The 20,184-nt window shown below is 39.6% G+C and overlaps 1 protein-coding gene across 5 annotated transcripts in view; it reads left to right on the top strand.

Annotated features, from left to right (window-relative positions):
• LOC139746567 (uncharacterized) overlaps positions 1 to 20,184 on the top strand; it is a 133,215-nt gene that overhangs the window by 28,728 nt on the left and 84,303 nt on the right. For 3 of the 5 annotated variants that reach the window (XM_071657929.1, XM_071657927.1, XM_071657930.1), the window contains exons 2-5: positions 5,515 to 5,575; positions 6,403 to 6,570; positions 11,186 to 11,422; positions 17,824 to 18,045. In XM_071657929.1, the coding sequence (XP_071514030.1) occupies positions 5,515 to 5,575; positions 6,403 to 6,570; positions 11,186 to 11,422; positions 17,824 to 18,045 (688 nt within the window). The remainder of the gene's footprint in view (positions 1 to 5,514; positions 5,576 to 6,402; positions 6,571 to 11,185; positions 11,423 to 17,823; positions 18,046 to 20,184) is intronic. The other 2 variants (XM_071657931.1, XM_071657928.1) reach the window with 2 other exon arrangements.

The following is a 20,184-nucleotide window of genomic DNA, read 5'->3' as shown; positions in this document are numbered from 1 at the left end:
GTTTTGAAATGGTTTGGCCACATGGAGAGAATGAGTGAGGAAAGATTGACAAAGAGGATATATGTGTCAGAGGTGAAGGGAACGAGGAGAAGTGGGAGACCAAATTGGAGGTGGAAAGATGGAGTGAAAAAGATTTTGAGTGATCGGAGCCTGATCATGCAGGAGGGTGAAAGGCGTGTAAGGAATAGAGTGAATTGGAACGATGTGGTATACTGGGGTGGACGTGCTGTCACTGGATTGAACCAGGGCATGTGAAGCGTCTGGGGTAAACCATGGAAAGTTGTGTGGGCCTGGATGTGGAAAGGGAGGTGTGGTTTCGGTGCATTATACATGACAGCTAGAGACTGAATGTGAACGAATGTGGCCTTTGTTGTCTTTTACTAGCGCTACCTCGCGCTCATACGGGGGGGAGGGGTTTGTCATTTTATGTGTGGCGGGGTGGCGACGGGAATGAATAAGGGCAGACCGTATGAATTATGTACATGTATATATATGTATATGTCTGTGTGTGTATATATATAAGTACTCGTTGAGATGTATAAGTATGTATATGTCTGTGTGTGTATATATGTGTATACGTTGAGATGTATTGGTATGTATATATGCGTGTGTGGACGTGTATGTATATACATGTGTATGTAGGTGGGTTGGGCCATTCTTTCGTCTGTTTCTTTGCGCTACCTCGCTAACGCGGGAGACAGCGACAAAGTATAAAAAGAAAAATAAGAAATATATATATATATATATATATATATATATATATATATATATATATATATATATATATATATATTATTTTTTTTTTTAAACTTCGCCATTTTCCGCGTTAGCGAGGTAGCGTTAAGAACAGAGGACTGGGCCTTTGTGGAATATCCTCACCTGGCCCCCCTCTGTTCCTTCTTTTGGAAAATTAAAAAAAAAAAAAAAAACGAGAGGGGAGGATTTCCAGCCTCCCGCTCCCTCCCCTTTTAGTCGCCTTCTACGACACGCAGGGAATACGTGAGAAGTATTCTTAATCCCCTATACCCAGAGAATATATATATATATATATATATATATATATATATATATATATATATATATATATATATATATATATATATATATATTCTCCGGAAACTGTATGGGAGGGTATTAATTGAGAGGGTGAAGGCATGTACAGAGCATCAGATTAGGGAAGAGCAGTGTGGTTTCAGAAGTGGTAGAGTATGTGTGGATCAGGTGTTTGCTTTGAAGAATGTATGTAAGAAATACTTCGAAATACAAATGGATTTGTATATAGCATTTATGGATCTGGAGAAGGCATATGATAGAGTTGATAGAGATGCTCTGAGGAAGGTATTAAGAGTATATTGTGTTGGAGGAAAGTTGCTAGAAGCAGTGAAAAGTTTTTTTTATTGTGGATGTAAGGCATGTGTACGAGTAGGAAGAGAGGAAAGTGATAGGTTCCCAGTGAATGTCGGTTTGCGGCAGAGGTGCATGATGTATTCATTGTTGTTTAATTTTCCTGTGGATGGGGTTGTTAGGGAGGTGAATGCAAGAGTTTTGGAGAGAAGGGCAAGTATACAGTGTTTTGTGGATGAAAAGACTTGGGAAGTGAGTCAGTTGTTGTTCGCTGATGATACAGCGCTGGTGGCTGATTCGGGTGAGAAACTGCAGAAGCTAGTGACTGAGTTTGATAAAGTGTGCGAAAGAAGAAAGATGTGAGTAAATGTGAATAAGAGCAAGCTCATTGGGTTCAGTAAGGTTGAGAGACAAGTCGATTGGGAGGTAAGTTTGAATGGAGAAAAACTGGAGGAAGTGAAGCGTTTTAGATATCTGGGAGTGGATCTGGCAGCGGATGGAACCATGGAAGCGGAAGTGAGTCACTGGGTGGGGGAGGGGGCGAAGGTTCTGGTAGCGTTGAAGAATGTGTGGAAGGCGAGAACGTTATCTCAGAAAGCAAAAATGGGTATGTTTGAAGGAATAGTGGTTCCAACAATGTTATATGGTTGCGAGGCGTGGGCTATAGCTAGGGTTGTTCGGAGGAGGGTGGATGTGATGGAAATGAGATGTTTGAGAACAATATGTGGTGTGAGGTGGTTTGATCGAGTAAGTAATGAAAGGGTAAGAGAGATGTGTGGAAAATATAAAGAGTGTGGTTGAGAGAGCAGAAGAGGGTGTGTTGAAATGGTTTGGTCACATGGAGAGAATAAGTGAGGAAAGATTGACAAAGAGGATACATGTGTCAGAGCTGAAGGGAACGAGAAATGGGAGACCAAATTGGAGGTGGAAGGATGGAGTGAAAAAGATTTTGAGGGATCGGGGCCTGAATATGCAGGAGGGTGAAAGGCGTACAAGGAATAGAGTGAATTGGAACGATGTGGTATACTGGGGTCGACGTGCTGTCAATGGATTGAACCAGGGCATGTGAAGCGTCTGGGGTAAACCATGGAAAGTTTTGTGGGGCCTGGATGTGGAAAGGAAGCTGTGGTTTCAGTGCATTGTACATGGCAGCAAGAGACTGAGTGTGAACGAATGTGGCATTTGTTGTCTTTACCTAGCGCCACCTCGCGCACGTGCGGTGGGAGGGGTTTGTCATTCCATGTGTGGCGGGGTGGCGACGGGAATGAATAAAGGCAGTATGAATTATGTACGTGTGTATATATGTATATGTCTGTGTATGCATATATATGTATACGTTAAATCTATAGGTATGTATACGTGCGTGTGTGGACGTGTATGTATATACATGTGTATGTGGGTGGGTTGGGCCAATCTTTCGTCTGTCACTGCGCTACCTCGCTAACGCGGGAGACAGCGACAAAGTATAATAATAAAAAAAGGAAAAAATGAAAAATATATATATATATATATATATATATATATATATACATATATATATATATATATATATATATATATATATATATATATATATATATATATATATATATATATATATATATAATGAATATCAAAATCTATGCAATCACTCTTTCAATTGAACTTACAAGATTCCAGGAATCAAACTTGTCAGTTTGTGTGTGTATATATATATATATATATATATATATATATATATATATATATATATATATATATATATATATATATATATATATATATATATATATATGATATCCCTGGGGATAGGGGAGAAAGAATACTTCCCACGTATTCCCTGCTTGTCGTAGAAGGTGACTAAAATGGAAAGCAAGTTGCGGGCTAGAAATCCTCCCCTCCCGTTTTTAATTTTCCAAAATTAGGAACAGAGAAGGGGGCCCCAGTGAGGATATTCCCTCTAAGGCTCAGTCCTCTGTTCTTAACGCATGGTGTACCAGGCTTGCTGGTGACACCACGTATATCATACTGTGCCCCGGTGGTCTGTCCGTGGTGAGGGCAGAAGGTTAACATTACATCATAACTTGTGGCTGGCATCTAGTGTGTGGCACATGACCATCATCTACTCGGCCTCACACATTACCACGATTGATGACAAACCAGACTTTTGGTTAATATTCACTAAATCATTGTTACTAGTCTTTTGGTTATTATTCACTAGATGATTATCAAGTCTTGGATATTGATAACTTGATTATCACTACTTTCTTGGTTATTGTTAACTAGATTATTATCACCAGTCTTTTGGTTATTATCATCTAGATGATTGTTACCAGTCTGTTGGTTATCATAAACTTTGATTATTGCCAGTCTTGTTATTATCACCTAAATGATTATTAACAGTCTGTTGGTTATTATTGACGAGATAGTTATTATCGCTCATATATTATTAACTAGAATATCACTAGTCTCTTGGTTATTATTAACGAAATGATCATTATTACCTGCATGTTTGGTTATCATCAACTAGATAATCATCACCAGTCTCTTAGTGATCAATAACTACAAAGTTATCACCAGTCTGTTTAATCATCAGTAAGTTAATAATAATCACAAATCTTTTGATTATCATCTGCATGATTATTGCTGATTAGTTATCTTTAAATGATTATCACGAGTTTGTTGACTATTATTAATTAGATTATTATTACAGTGTGTTTGGTTACCGATAGGAAAATAATGATCACCTGTTAATTGGTAATCATTATCTAAATGATTATTACAATTTCAGAGAAACTTGCTCTTGTGCGGAAAAACCCCTTGATGTGTGACCCACGATTGTGTAACTTGTGCATTTTTGTTGTTACTGTATTGTTACTATATCGTTACTATGTTGTTACTGTATCGTTGGCTCTTATTCTTCCTGGCGCTAATATAGTAAATTTGCTTGTTTGATTTTTTCTACCGATTGTTTTTCGAATGTTTTTATGTTGGTTACCTGTGGCTCTTGTAAACATCAGGTAGAGGAGTGTCAGCCGTGTGGTTGGTGACTAGTGTTAGTGATGGGAGGCCATCTTGTGCCTGGCTGGCTGGGTCATCATGTCCCACACTTGATCACGAGTCCGGCCAAACATTTGTTTACATAATTGGCCAGTAGTCGTTCTGTAATCTCTGTTATGTCTAGTGGTTACTAGTATTTTATATTGTAGGCCATTTGTCTGCACTTTTTCAAAGGTGTTGCTTATTCCTGTTTCTATAAGTGTACAAGTCATTCCTTATCCTCTGGAAATAGCCATTATTAGCGATTATTTTCTGCAGCAAACGCGACTACGCAGGACAGGTGGTGGTGGTGGTACTATTGCTCCTCTGGAAGTCGTATAGTGTTAAAAGGGGTTATAGAATTTGCTCTTTTCATTGTCCTTATAATCTTAGATAGTTCTATTAGAAAGTTTTTCTAGACCTATAGGAAGGATATGGGTTAGTGGTTCTTAGGGTACTTTTCTGGCATCTGGTTATGATGTTACTCTGGTCTTTTTGAACCATCGGGGAAAGTATTCTGTGCTTAGCGTAACGATGTAGATGTTAAGAAGATACTGAAGTCCTTTTCATAGCATGCTGATTTGCTTATCTTTTTCCTGGGACTGAGTTCTTTTTCTAGATGGCTGTACGAACGTTCGTCAGGGGAGAGTCGGGATAAGATTGTGGTTTGGTGTGGGGTAGTTCTTTATTACACGTTAGCCAGTCATTTGTTTCTTTTTCATAATTCTCGATAGTCGTTTCTAATTTCTTCAGGAATAATCTTGACTGTTGAAGAATTCAGTTTTCGTACCTTCATGATCATCACTTTTATTGCTGACTTCCATACATTTGATTTCACCAATGGGAGTCCTCTGAAAACGTCTGACTCCACAGAATGCTTTGGGTCGCTGCACTTGATCGCTGGGGAGTTGATAGCATTTTACAACTGCATACAACGGAATTTAAACAACAGACCATTAGATTCTGAGGAGGCTGTTTGACAGTGAATTTGAATACACTGGAGATTTCTGCCGAGTTCTTGCTGTGCTCTCTCTCTCTCTCTCTCTCTCTCTCTCTCTCTCTCTCTCTCTCTCTCTCTCTCTCTCTCTCTCTCTCTCTCTCTCTCTCTCTCTCTCTCCAAAATAACAAGCCTTTCATCTCTTCCTCACCCAGAGTGTCCATGGCATCATGAGGTCTGGTGATATCTGCTCCTTCGGTTATGACACCTCGAAGGGTAAGTGCTCCAAGTGTCTCACCGCCTGAAAGTAAGTGATCCAAGTCTCTCATCATTTGGAAATCTTTGTCTCTTTCGCTAGAATATGTTCTTTCTGTTCAAAAGTAATAAACGATTTACGCCTCTTTGCTTCCTGACCTATTGATCTTAATTCCTGTTGTCGCTTTATAAACATTAATTGGTTTTGTAGAAAATCACCATTTTTGTCAACATCTACTGATTCTGAAAACTGCATTTTTAAACCTTTCCAGTAAACCTTACATATCACTAATATTCTCTGTCACTTGCAGTGTATATTACTCTACAGCTTCACAACAATTTCCCATGTATCTGTATGTCAGTTTCCCCACAGCTCTAGACTGTCAGTGTCCCCACGGCTATGGTGTGTCAGTGTCCCTACACCTCTGGTGTGTCAGTGTACCCCTAGCTCTGGTGTGCCAGTGTCTCCACAACTCTGGAGTGTCAGTGTCCCCATGGCTTTGGGCGACTGCATCAGTCAGTACCCCTTTTTCTTCTAATCATTAGTCCCAAAAATTCTCCCAGGTCTCTGGTGTCTGCTATATAATCATTTCCTTTTGTTGGTTTATTTCAAGAACATTCACAGAAGACTCTTCTGATATTTCTCTTTGACACTTTTTGTGAATGGTGTCTTCTTTACATTGATGTCACTCATTTTGAAACACATTAATTGTACTGATTTCTTTTATTACGACCTTTAGTTCTGTTATCAATTTCCAAACTCCCTTTCCATCTGATGACAATTTTTGTGATTTTTCTCTTTTTAGATGTGGTCCTGGCATAAAGTCACATTAGTTTATTTCTGGCAGGTTGTGATGTGAGAGGATATGACTCCCAACTAGGGTACAGGAACAGATCAAAAGAGGTGAGTGGTCTTGCCATGAACACCAGACGTGATTTCCTAAGCATCAGGAACTGCCACCTACTGGACACTGCTAACTCCATCCTGGACCTCTTCTTTACTCTCCATAACTCCAGTAAGAGACTTTCTTATTAATAAATGGAACAACAAACTGCAAACTCTCTGAGCAGACCTCAACAGTCTGTAGCAAAACAACAGATGTGATTGAAAAAAATCACCTTGTATTAAATAGAATATTGGCTTAGTACTATTATAAAACTTCATGTAAAGCTAAACCCCAAGTGTAATGTGGAGGCATGTTGAAGGTCTGAGTCACCTTCGACATGACCTATGCCAATCACTTGATGAAAGGTTAAGCAGCAAGCAGTACTTGATCATCAGTTCCCAACAACTAAAAAGACTAATTTTTTGTGGTTGTTGCTAGTAATTGAAAAGAATTTTGTTTTTTCTTTTCAATACCTCATACTGTTCATAATCATTTCAGGAATCAATAGAATGATGGAATAGAAAAATTGTGAATACAGAGGTATAATTCTGTTGAGTGTACCTGGTAAATTGTATGGGAGAGTGGTGATTGAAAGGATGGTGGCATGTACAGAACATGAGATTGGGAAGAAACAATGTGGTGTCAGGAGTGGTAGAGGATTTGTTTGGAGGGACTGTGAGAGACACTTGAAGAAGGAGAGGATTTTGCTTGTGATGTTGATGGAAGTAGATAAAGCATATGGTAAAGTTGACTGAGATGCCTTGTAGAAGGTGTTGAAAATACATATGCAAGAGGAGAGCTTCAGAAGGGGATGAGGAATTTTGATCAGAAGAGTTAATGTGAGAGAGAGAGAGAGAGAGAGAGAGAGAGAGAGAGAGATTAGTGCTTGTGTTGCTCCATCTCTTAACCTCATGTATATGTATCATGTCTCTGCTCTTCTTTCACACACATACACCCAGGTCTAGGATTCAAACCCATGCAGGTCTGGCAGTGGGTTGGCCCATGGTGACTCATGTTCAGTGTTGCTAATCACTATGATGTGTGTGTGTGTGTGTGTGTGTAAATAAGAAGAGAAGAGTTTGAGTTGTTCAAAGTAAAGGTGACAGTGTATCAAAGGTGATGTCACCTTATCTGTTTAAACTGTTCATGGAAGGGGTAGTGAGGAAGGTAAACACAAGCGTGGGTTGACTGTATTCAGGGGGTCGTAGTGCAAGGGAGGTGAGTTGGTTAACGTTTACAGGTGACACAGCACTGTGGTAAACTTGGAGGCTGGTGCCTGAGTTTGGGAGAGTATGTGAAAAATGGAGGAATTAAAGGAAACAAAATTAATGTTGTGAGGTGTAGCTGGTGGGGGTAGGGGGGGACAGAATAGCTTGAATGTAGGTATGAAGGTATGAACGGGGATAACCTTGAAAAAGTGGATTGCTGTAGATACATAAGAGTGGTCATGGCAGTGATAATAGAAGCATGGTGACCTAAAAGTGAGTTCTAGGAATGGGGGGCAAGGTCCAGGATGCATTTAGGAGTGTGGAAGGAGAGGTCAACATACTGGGAAATGAGGCAGGTTGATCATGTGAGGAATGACAGGAAGAGAGGTGTTGGTGGAAGAGTAGTCTGATTGAGAGAGCTGATTAGGATGTGTTGAAATTGTTTAAGAGTGTAGAGAGGATGAGCAAAGAAAGACTTAGAGGATCTATGTGTCAGAAGAAAAGGAAGCAACAGTGAAGAGGACACCGAGAAGGAGATAGAAAGATTCAATGAAAGTAGGTTTTGAGGTAATGTGGCCTGAGCATATAGGAGAATGAGAAGTGTTCATAGGATTGGATAAATTAGATCACTGTGGTGTATAGGGGCTGCTGGCTATAAGCTAAAACAGGTCAAACGAAATGGTCAAGGAAAACCATAGAATGGCCTGTGGAGCTTGACTGGCTAGTAGCCTAGGATTGTGGTGATCATACATAAAAAACAAGAGTGAATGTGTGCACATGAGTCTATTGTTTGATTATTCTTGGTGCTAAGATGCTAAGGCAGGAAGTGGTGAACAAGTATGAAGTAAATGAATGATAGAGAGGTGAGGAAAGAAATGCATGGTATGGGTTTCAAAGTGTTTAATGAATTTTTTTTTTATTTAAATGTTTGTGGTAGTGCTCTGTAATTCCTTTTTTCTTTTATGTTGAAGGCTCCAGTCCCAGACAGGAGTCCACATCAAGGCTGGGCCTTAATTGAAATAAGAGAGAATTATGGAGGGGAAAAAGAAAAGACAAGGAAAAGTATTTACGGGTTTTGGAGGAAGTGAAAAACCTGTCTTGTAAGATGTGCCAGGTCATAGTTATTAGGAAAGGCATAAGAAGGTAGAGTGTTTCAAAGCCTCAGCATGTAGGGAAAGAAGTTATCAAAATGATGTACCCTTAAGTTGCCAATGGCCACACAGTAATCATGAGACACAGCAGCTTGCTTAGCATTGTGTGGTCTAGCTAGTGATGGGGGCACACAAGCAGCCAGCTCTTGGGAGCAAAAACCAAAGTAATACCTCTAGAAGAGGGAAAGGGAACCAACATTGCGGGGTAGGGCAAGAGGGTCAAGTTTGGAAATTAGCGTAGGATGGTATTTAAGTCAGGTTGCTTTTAATTCAACTCTGTCAAGTAAGGATGCAGAACTAGAACCATCCCAGATGTGAAAGCAGTACTCCATACAAGGATGAATCAGTCCTTTGTATAAACAGAGCAACTTTAGAAGAAAAGAAGTTTTGACATATAAACAGGACACCCAGTTTCATAAGGGCAGACTTAGCTGTTCCTGCATTGTAGGGTATCCAAGAAAGCCATTGAGTCAGGAGGTAGAATTACAGAACTGTCAATAGGGAGACAAGAGTTGTTAGGAGTTTTTGATAGAGAGATAGGTAGAAACCGGGTCTTGGAGGCATTAAACTTAACTAGATCTCATCTACCCCACTGAGATATCCTGTCCAAGTCTTAAGTTAATTGAGAAAGCTATGGCAAGACAAGATGCAGATCAGGTGAGAGAAGCAGTGGGATTGAATGATGTGGAGGAATGCAGTGTTGAGTCATCAGTGTGTGAGTGCATTTGATTATTTGTTGAGGATAAATTGTTGAAAAAAAAAGAGAAAAAGTGTAGGGAACTGGACAGAACCTTGAGGGACACCATTGTTGATGGAAAAAAAGAGGGAGGCTGATCCACCAACAACCACAGAGATGGATCAGCCAGAGAGGAATATAGATATGAAGAGGCAAAGTGAGGAAAGGAAGCCAAAAGAGGGGACCTTAGAGATGAGACCCCCAAGGCCACACCCTGTCAAAAGCTTTGGATATGTTAAGGGCAACTACACATGATTCCCCTAATCTTTCAGGGATGATGACCAGACATTAGTAAGATAGGAAAGAATATCACCAGTGGATCTTGCCTTAAGGAGGCCATACTGATAATCAGAGAGAAATCTGATTTTTGAGGTGTTTAAGATATAGGAGTTGAGGAGGGATTCAGACTTTGGAAATGGTAAATGTCAAAGAAATAGGACGATAGTTAGAAGTGTCAGAATTGTCACCCTTCTTAGGGATGGGGTGTATTAATTCATGCTGCCAGAGAGAAAGAAAAATTGTGGTTTTTAAACAGAAATAGAACATACAAGTAAGCATAGGTTCAAGTTCAGAGATACACTCTTTCAGTGCCCAGGGATGGATGCCATCACATAAAGCCTTGCTTGTGTCCAGAGAGAGAGAAGCGCTTTACGGACAGTCCGAAAAGAGATAACCGGGAGTAGCATAGGATTAGTAAGATATACACTCTTTCAGTGCCCAGGGATGGATGCCATCAAAACCATAAAGCCTTGCTTGTGTCCAGAGAGAGAGAAGTGCTTTATGGACAATCCGAAAAGAGATAACCGGGAGTAGCATAGGATTAGTAAGAGGATCATCAGGAGGGAAGAAATATTTGAGTCATCCAATATGGAGTTAGAAGAGAAACAGGAACCAAAGAAAGTTGCTTTGTGTATGGCAGAGACATCTGTAGTACCATCAGAATGGAAAAGTTAAGGAAAGGTAGAGAAACAGAAGTTGTTAGTGATGCTCTTAGCTAAGACCAAAAAGACCTATCAGTAGATAAAAAGTAGAGGTTATTGTACTTCCTCTGAATAAAGGAAAGCTTATCCTAATGGTTGACGTGCTTGTGGTGGTTATGGGCAGTGATAAAAGCTTAATGGGAGCCAGAGGAAGGAGAGTTTTTTCAAGGCCAGTATGCCTGATCCTTTCCTTGCCTGAATGGCTTCAGAACAGGAATGGTTTCCTTATGGTCACCGTGTTGATCAGTACATTCTATTGGAATACAGTCACAATAAAGAATACTTTTGAAATCAAGACATGGATTTAAGGAAATATACTCTATCTGTATCCTGGGCACATTTTTTTTAAATGAATGTGTTACTGTTTTTTGTTCATAATCATTGTTTTCTGTTCTGGCTTTTCAGTGTGTGAGTATATTTGGGTTTATCTGCAGTTTTTGATAAAGAATGTTGAAGGAGTTATGAGTGTCAGGAGGGAAATTGAGGACATTTTTAATTAAGAACCTGTGCAAAGTTATAATGAGTGTGGTGCATCATTTTCAGGGTGTATGAGCATGATTACTAACATGAGAATATTCTTGGTATGAGAGATTATCTAAAGTGGTGATAGCTGTGATAACCTGGTCTCAGAACTGGATATGCAGCACAATACCCATACATGATACCCAGCAGGGAGAGTGATGCTTATGGTTAGTGGTCTCACATCAAGAGGAAGAAGGCGCTGTGTAACAATTGATTACCAGGATCGGCCTGGCTGGGAGGAAAGAACACTAATAGTTAAGACTCTTCCTCTGCCCCATGGAAACTACAGTGCCACCCTCTTCATCTTTGATGGGATGCATCCACTGACATCACCTGACAATTTCACTGTAGTTGCACATCAGACCTTCTTTGTTCATCATACAGGTTAGTAATATGAGTGCTGTTTTTTCCTCATTTGTGGTTTCCTTATGCTGCAGACACACACATGTACACATATGTGCTTGATTGGACCTACAATCTTCACAAAAGATTATCTACCTTCAATGAATTGATTATAAAAGAAATGCATGCTAGATAACTTTACCAGGAAACTATTGAACCAGTAACTCAGTGAGAGTCTCTATGTAGTTGTCTTGGTGTTTAGTGTAAACACTATGACACTGACAGTTACCTGCACCAGCCCAATCCTCGCCCTTGGCTTTGTCGCAGAAAGCTCCTCCCGTCCAGCCTGTACTGACTGTCATCTGTCACCTCAGTCACTTTGTACCAACCAGTATTCGTACAGACAGATACAAGAATAGTCTTATACCTACTACTATGAATGTCATAAACAACCCATGAACAAGTGCACAGCTAAGCAAGCAAATAGCATAGTTTTCCCGTAGTTATTTTTATTTTATTTATTTATTTTGCTTTGTCGCTGTCTCCTGCGTTAGCGTAAGGAAACAGATAAAAGAAATGGCCCAACCCACCCACATACACGTCCACACATGCAAATATACATACCTATACATCTCAACATATGCATATATATACACACACAGACATATACATATATACACATGTACATAATTCGTGTGGTCTGCCTTTATTCATTCTCATCGCCACCCCGCCACACATGAAATAACAATCCCCTCCCCCCCCATATGCGCGAGGTAGCGCTAGGAAAAGACAACAAAGGCCACATTCGTTCACACTCAATCTCTAGCTGTCATGTAATAATGCACCGAAACCACAGCTCCCTTTCCACATCCAGGCCCCATAGAACTTTCCATGGTTTACCCCAGACGCTTCACATGCCCTGGTTCAATCCATTGACAGCACGTCGACCCCGGTATACCACATCGTTCTAATTCACTCTATTCCTTGCACGCCTTTCACCCTCCTGCATGTTCAAGCCCCGATCACTCAAAATCTTTTTCACTCCATCACACCTAAAGAAGCACAAAGAACTCATAGAGAAGGTCTGGAGGAGGGCAACAAAGATGATACCAGAATTGAGATGGCTGAGCTGCAGGGAAATGCTAGGGGCTATAGATTTACCCACCTTGGAAAAAAGAAGACAGAGGGGTGGCTGGATCACAATCTTTAAGTTAGTAAAAGAGATCAATGAAGTGGACAGTTCTTTGAGAGATGTAGGGATATAATTATGAGAGGATTGAACGTGAAATTAAGTATGAAGCTTGTAAATAAGGATGTAAAGAAACATTTATTTTTAGTATGAGAGTGGTGGATGAATGGAATATATTGACAGGGGACTTGGTTATGTAAACAGCATACATAAGAGGTTGTATCATAGGTGAGTGTGTTTAAGATACAGGGCCACATGAGTGTAAAATTCCCTTCCTCTTACAATACAAATAGATAATTACAAATAAGTAATTGCTCCATCTTCCTGTTGTGTGTGTTGTCTCCAATTTTTTGTCTTTTGACTCTGCTCTTTGTGTTTCTCCCTCTCTTCCTTGGATTTGTCACATTTGATGGATATCCCATTGAATTCCATCATGCTTTTAAGATTTCTAGCTTTTTGAAGTACTTCCTTATCAGTCATAACTGGATGCCCCCATACATATTGGTTATAACCACCAGTTCTTCTTTCTTTATCATGGAAATCACATCTGGTAGTCCAATAGCATTCAGCAGTGTTTTGACATGCATTTCCTCCTTTTTACCCCCTTTCTATCAGGTATATTATTTTCCAAGCCGAAATTGATAAGTGTTTGATGTCTATCAACTTCCTGGAGGATTGCATCAGCTTGCAAGGGGACCTAAACTCCAAAGTTGGTCTGAAACACATTTGATAAATTCAACCCAAGCAAATGAAAAGTAATGAGGGTGGGACAGAGCAAAAGATTGTGTCAATATGATTATTACCTAGCAGGATATAAGCTTCAGATTATGTGCTGGAGAAGCGCTTGGGAGCTGACATCATCTTTAACTTGTCAGAGTTCCATGTCAGGAGAATAGTTAAGGAGACAAACTGTCTTCTAACAAATATCAGAATAGCTTTCAAGTTTGTAGATAAGGAAATATTTAACAAGGTGTTCATATCATACATAAGGCCAGAATTAGAACATTCTTCTAAAGTTTGGTCACCTCATCTAAAGAAACAGTGAGTTAATAAAGGAGGTCTAGAGAAGGGCAACGAAGATGGTACCAGAATTAAGAGAACTAAATTACAAGGAGGGAGATAAATGCAAGGCTTTTGGAGACAGAGACAGGTATGCAAGCTCCAGGGGATGAGGGGGCTGGGAAGTGAGTCACATGTCTGTTAATGACACTGCAGAAGTTGATGACTGAATTTGGAAGAGTGTGTGACAGGTGGAAGTTGAGAGTAAATGTGAATAAAAACAAGGTTATTAGGTTTAGCAGGGTAGAGGGAGAGGTTAGTTTGGGTGTGAAGTGCTTTAGATACCTTGGTGTGGACATGTTAGGAGATGGACCTATGGAAGTGGAAATGAATCATATGGTGGGTGATGGGAGTGAAGAGTTGGAGAGCATTGAGGAATGTGTGGAAAGAGAGTTGTTATTTGGGAGGACAAAATTGGTATGTTTGAAGGTATAGTAGTACCAACAATGTTGCATAGATGCGAGGCATGGGACATAGATGAAGATGTGCAGAGGAGGGTGGATGTCTTGGAAATGAAATATGTGGTGTGAGGTGGTTTTATTGAGTAATAAAAGGGTAAGAGAGAGTGTAGTAGAAAGAGCTTAAGAGGGTGTGCTGAAATGGTTTCGACATATGAATTGAATGAGTGAGGAGAGGTTGACAAAGAAGTTATATGTGTAAGAAGTGAAGGAGAAAGGAGAAGGGGGAGACCGTATTGGAGATGAGATTTAGCACGAAATTGTTAAAAAAAGATATAAAGAATTACTTTTATAGCTGTAAAAGATATAAAGAATTACTTTTATAGTAGAAGGATGGTGAATGATTGGAATAAAATGACAGGGCATGGTTAATGCAGCCATCATGCATGAATTAAGTATTACAGTAAAAAATGTACAAGATATTGGGCCCCATGTGTATAGAACTCCCTACCCATGCAGTACAAATAAGTACTTGCTTGCACAAAGCATTAGATGTATAGGAATTTCATTCATGGAATACTTAAAAGGGCGATGGACGTGATAAAATTTTGCCTTACTTACTGAAGATATGTGTGGATACATTAGATAAACCTCTTGAAATACTTTTCAAGAAGTTGCTGAAGAGAGTCAGAATGCCAAGGGAATTGAAAAGGGGCAAACATTATACATATCTATAAGAAATGAGACTGTGAAGAGACACTGAACTAAAGACTTGTCTCTGACATGTGTGGTCGTAGAGGCTCTAGAAAAGATAATCAGAAAGAAAATTGATGCTTTCTATAGCGGATGAATTACCTAATTGAGAAACAACATGGTTTTAGGGAAAGGTCATGTAATGCAAACCTCTCTAAGATTTTTACAAGAAAGTGAGTTTTGTCAAACAAAAGGGTAGGCTTGTTAGATTTTTCTGTATGTAGATTGCCAGAAAGCATCGATACTGTAATGAATGGATGGCTGACGAAGAAGCTGGATCCCCAGGCAGGAATAAGGGATAAACTCCATTAGTGGATGGAAGATTATCTCAGTGGAAGGGAACAGAGGACACATGTCAGAGTAGCCTTTTCCTCTGGGTTCAGGTGACCAGCAGATTACTGCAGGGTTCAGTACTGGAACTTTGCTCTTCTTGATGTATGTAAATGACTTGCCTGAAGGTAAAGAATCCCACCTGACTATGTTTGCAAATGTTGCAGAGATCATGAGGGAAATGAAAAGTGAGGAAAAATTTCATCAGCATACAATACCTAAACATACCCCAAAATTGGTCTGATACATGGTTAATGAAATTCATCCCAAGAAAATGTAAATGTATGAGGATTAGACAAATTGAAAGAAGATTGCAATATGATTATTATCTAGCAGAAAATACATTTCAGGATTCTTTGTGCAAGAAGCTCTAGGGAGTTGACATTGGCACAACCTGTCGCCGGATTCCCATGTTAAGAGAATAGTTAAGAAGACAAACTGTCTGCAGGCAGTTATCAGAATAGCCATCAAGTAAATGCACAAGGAGATATTTGCCTACCTGTTCATATCCTGCATAAGGCCAAAACTAGAAACTGATTCCCAGGGTTGGTAACCACACCTAATAAAGCAAAAAGACCCAATAGAGAAGGCCCAGGGAAGGGCAACAAACATTGTACCAGAATTATGAGAGCTGAGTTACAAGGAAAGGACAGTGGCTATTAAATGCGCTCCCCTTGGAAGATCTATGAGCGAGGGGTGACTTGATTACAACCTTTTAGTTTTAAAACAGACCAATGACATAGACAGTGAACAGTTCTTAAAGAGGTGTAGGAATAGAGCAACAAGAGGACATAACATGAAATGAAGCAACAAACATTATTAAAAAGATGCAAAGAGGCACTTTTACAGTGTGCATGTGGATGATTGGCATGGACTAAGGACATGGTAAATGCAAACAGCATACATTAATTTAAGAAGTATGATAGCAAAAAATTTTCAAGAGATAGGGCCCCAGTTGTGTAAAACTCCTTTCCTACATAGTACAAATAAGTCATTACAAATGAATGACTATACTTGAAAAAAAAAATGTAGACAAATAAGAAAATCCAAAACTCTTCTATACATTCATCAGGAGTAAATTGTCAGTTAACGAACAGTTAATCAGGCAAGAGGATTCAAAGGGAAGAGTTGAAGTGGATAAAGTAAGGATAAATGAGGAATGGAATGACAAATTCAAAAGTGTTCTTACAGTGAAAGACACTACACCTCAACACCAGTGAAACAGAACAGGGAGGAACTCTTAGAAAGGATGGAGATACTTAGAAAAATGCAAGAAAAGACATTAACAGAATACTAAAGGGTCTTGATCCATACAGGGCTCAAGGTCCTGATTGAACTTCTCCATATGTGCTGAAGGTGTGTGCAGATACATTTGATAAAACTTTGTGAAATACTGTTCAATATTTTGCCAGAGAAAGGAAAAATGCCAAGGGAGTGGACAAAGAAAGGAGACTGGGAAAAAGTTTTGGACTTCAAACTGGTCTCCCTGATTAGTGTGGTCTGTAAGAAACTGGAAAAGATCATCAGAAAGGAAAAGAATGACTTCCTGCAGAGAAGCATTAGACAATATGACATCAGGGAAAGGAGGTTATATATAAGGAACCTCAGATTTCTAGGAGAGAGGGAGCTTTATCTTGGACAGAGTAGAAGGCTAAATGGATTGGTTGTATCAGAACTGGTAGAAAGTATTTAATACTGTATTGCATGGGAGACAGATTAAGAAGTTGGATTGTTAAGCGGGAATGATAGGGAGACTCATTCACCCGATAAATTATCTGAGTGGCAGGGAATGGAAGATATATGTCAGAGAAGCTTTTTTAAACTGAGTGGAATTCACCAGCATAGTGCCACAGGATTCTGTTATGGGATTATTACTCTTCTTGATCTATACATATGATTTAGCAGAAGGCATGAACTCCTACTTGATTATGTTGGTAGATGATACATAGATCATGAGGGAAGTGGAAAGTGGGAGAGATTGCATGAATTTAAAAGGGAAAATAAACAGGCTTGAGAGTTGGTCTGATACCTGTTCATGAAGTTCAACCAGAGTAAAAATAAAGAAATGAGGATGGGATACAGTGAAAGAAGGCTAAAGGTATCACACATTAAGATAATAGTCAAGGAAACAAACTCTCCTCTGGTAAATATTAGAATAGCATTCAAGTATATGAATAAGGAAATAATTAGCAAGTTGTTCACATCCTAAATAAGGCCAAAATTGAAATATTCTTCTCAGGTTATTGCCCTTAAACAAGCACAAAGAGCTAAGAGAGAAAACTCAGAGGGTGGCAACAAAGATGATACCAAAATTAAGAAAGTTTAGTTACAGAAAAAGGCTAAAGGCCTTAAATTTGCCCTCCTTGGAAGAGAGAAGAGTAAAGGGTGACCCAGCCACAACTGAGATTGAAGCATAGACAGTGAAGAGTTCTCTGAGAGATGAGATAGAACAATCAGTGGATATAGCATGTAATTAAGCAAGAAACATGTCAGTAGGACATGGTTCATGTGGACAGCATACCGAAATTTAAAAGGTATGATTTTAGAGACTGATCAAGAGATGGAACCACATGAGAATAAAACTCTCTTCCCCTAAAAGACAAATAGATGATTGCAAATAAGTAATTGAACACACATTTATGATATTCCTCTTCATTCATTTCTACATACCCAATGTTTTATTAGCTGTTTTACTAAATGGCCTCTTTTACCAGGCTGTTACAGGTGGGATAAGGTGAAGAGAAGAAGTAAGCGTGTAGGAGATATCGGCCTTGAGTTGCAAGCATATGCTTCGAAAAAAGAAAGTACCACGCCAGAGGAAAATTGCGAGAATTGTTATGATATAAATCACACCTACAGGAATGATTCTGCTCTTCTGAAGTTTACCTTTCATTTGAAGAATTCATCTGGAAACTCATGCCCCAATGAATGTAATAGTAAGTGGAATCTTTATGCTATGTTGTTGACTGTTGTTTCTTCTGTCTGTATTCTTGTCTCTATTTGCTGGTGACTTTATGATGGCTCTTTTGCTATTGCTGAAGTCTTCTTTTTCTTTTTTTTTTGTATATTCTCTCAAATCTCAGTATTATTCTTTTTAGTTGAATTGCTACATTTAATTCTACATTCCCTCTGTTGTTGCACCTCCCACTCCAGTTGCTTTTATTGCATCAGCACTTTCCTCTGCTATTGCTGCTGCCTCCCTTGTTGCTGTTATTGCCTTTGCATTCCTTTTTCTACTGCATTTCCCCTATTGCTGTTTTTGCATTTGTAGCTTCTCATCTATTTCTGCTGTCTCCATTGTTGTTTTTGTTGCCTTTTCATTCTCCACAATTTTTCTAATTCATTTGCAGTTGCTGCTGTATTTTTAGTTATTTTTGTTGCCTGTTCATTTACGTTTACTGTTTTTTATGTCATTCTTGTTGCATTTTATAACCCCTTTTGGTGTTGTTGTTGTCATTTTTGCTGAATTATGTATCCTTCTGTGGTCTTGCAGTTTTTATTCCTGTTGATGTTGCTTCTGCATTCTTGTCTGATGTTGCTTCTTTGTTCCCTGTTACACTGGTTGCTTTTATATTCCGATACTGCTGTCTTTCCTGTTGATGCTCTTCTTACAGTCCATATTGCCATTGATGCTCTGTGTACTGTTGTTGTTTCTTGCACAGGCATTCTGCTTTCTTACTGACTGCTATTTCATCTTTTTTTTTTTTTTCGCTGTCTCCCGCGTTTGCGAGGTAGCACAAGGAAACAGACGAAAGAAATGGCCCAACCCACCCCCATACACATGCCTTGATTCAATCCACTGACAGCACGTCAACCCCGGTATACCACATCGCTCCAGTTCACTCTATTCTTTGCCCTCCTTTCACCCTCCTGCATGTTCAGGCCCCGATCACACAAAATCTTTTTCACTCCATCTTTCCACCTCCAATTTGGTCTCCCTCTTCTCCTCGTTCCCTCCACCTCCGACACATATATCCTCTTGGTCAATCTTTCCTCACTCATTCTCTCCATGTGACCAAACCATTTCAAAACACCCTCTTCTGCTCTCTCAACCACGCTCTTTTTATTTCCACACATCTCTCTTACCCTTACGTTACTTACTCGATCAAACCACCTCACACCACACATTGTCCTCAAACATCTCATTTCCAGCACATCCATCCTCCTGCGCACAACTCTATCCATAGTCCACGCCTCGCAACCATACAACATTGTTGGAACCACTATTCCTTCAAACATACCCATTTTTGCTTTCTGAGATAATGTTCTCGACTTCCACACATTCTTCAAGGCTCCCAGAATTTTTGCCCCCTCCCCCACCCTATGATCCACTTCCGCTTCCATGGTTCCATCCGCTGCCAGATCCACTCCCAGATATCTAAAACACTTCACTTCCTCCAGTTTTTCTCCATTCAAACTCACCTCCCAATTGAATTGACCCTCAACCCTACTGTACCTAATAACCTTACTCTTATTCACATTTACTCTTAACTTTCTTCTTTCACACACTTTACCAAACTCAGTCACCAGCTTCTGCAGTTTCTCACATGAATCAGCCACCAGCGCTGTATCATCAGCGAACAACAACTGACTCACTTCCCAAGCTCTCTCATCCCCAACAGACTTCATACTTGCCCCTCTTTCCAAAACTCTTGCATTCACCTCCCTAACAACCCCATCCATAAACAAATTAAACAACCATGGAGACATCACACACCCCTGCCGCAAACCTACATTCACTGAGAACCAATCACTTTCCTCTCTTCCTACACGTACACATGCCTTACATCCTCAATAAAAACTTTTCACTGCTTCTAACAACTTGCCTCCCACACCATATATTCTTAATACCTTCCACAAAGCATCTCTATCAACTCTATCATATGCCTTCTCCAGATCCATAAATGCTACATACAAATCCATTTGCTTTTCTAAGTATTTCTCACATACATTCTTCAAAGCAAACACCTGATCCACACATCCTCTACCACTTTTGAAACCACACTGCTCTTCCCCAATCTGATGCTCTGTACATGCCTTCACCCTCTCAATCAATACCCTCCCATATAATTTGC

The sequence above is a fragment of the Panulirus ornatus genome, chromosome 65 (genome assembly GCF_036320965.1).
Source record: "Panulirus ornatus isolate Po-2019 chromosome 65, ASM3632096v1, whole genome shotgun sequence".
Lineage (NCBI taxonomy): Eukaryota > Metazoa > Arthropoda > Malacostraca > Decapoda > Palinuridae > Panulirus > Panulirus ornatus.
Note: the sequence above shows the minus strand (reverse complement) of the source record. Positions and strands in the feature narration are given on the sequence as shown.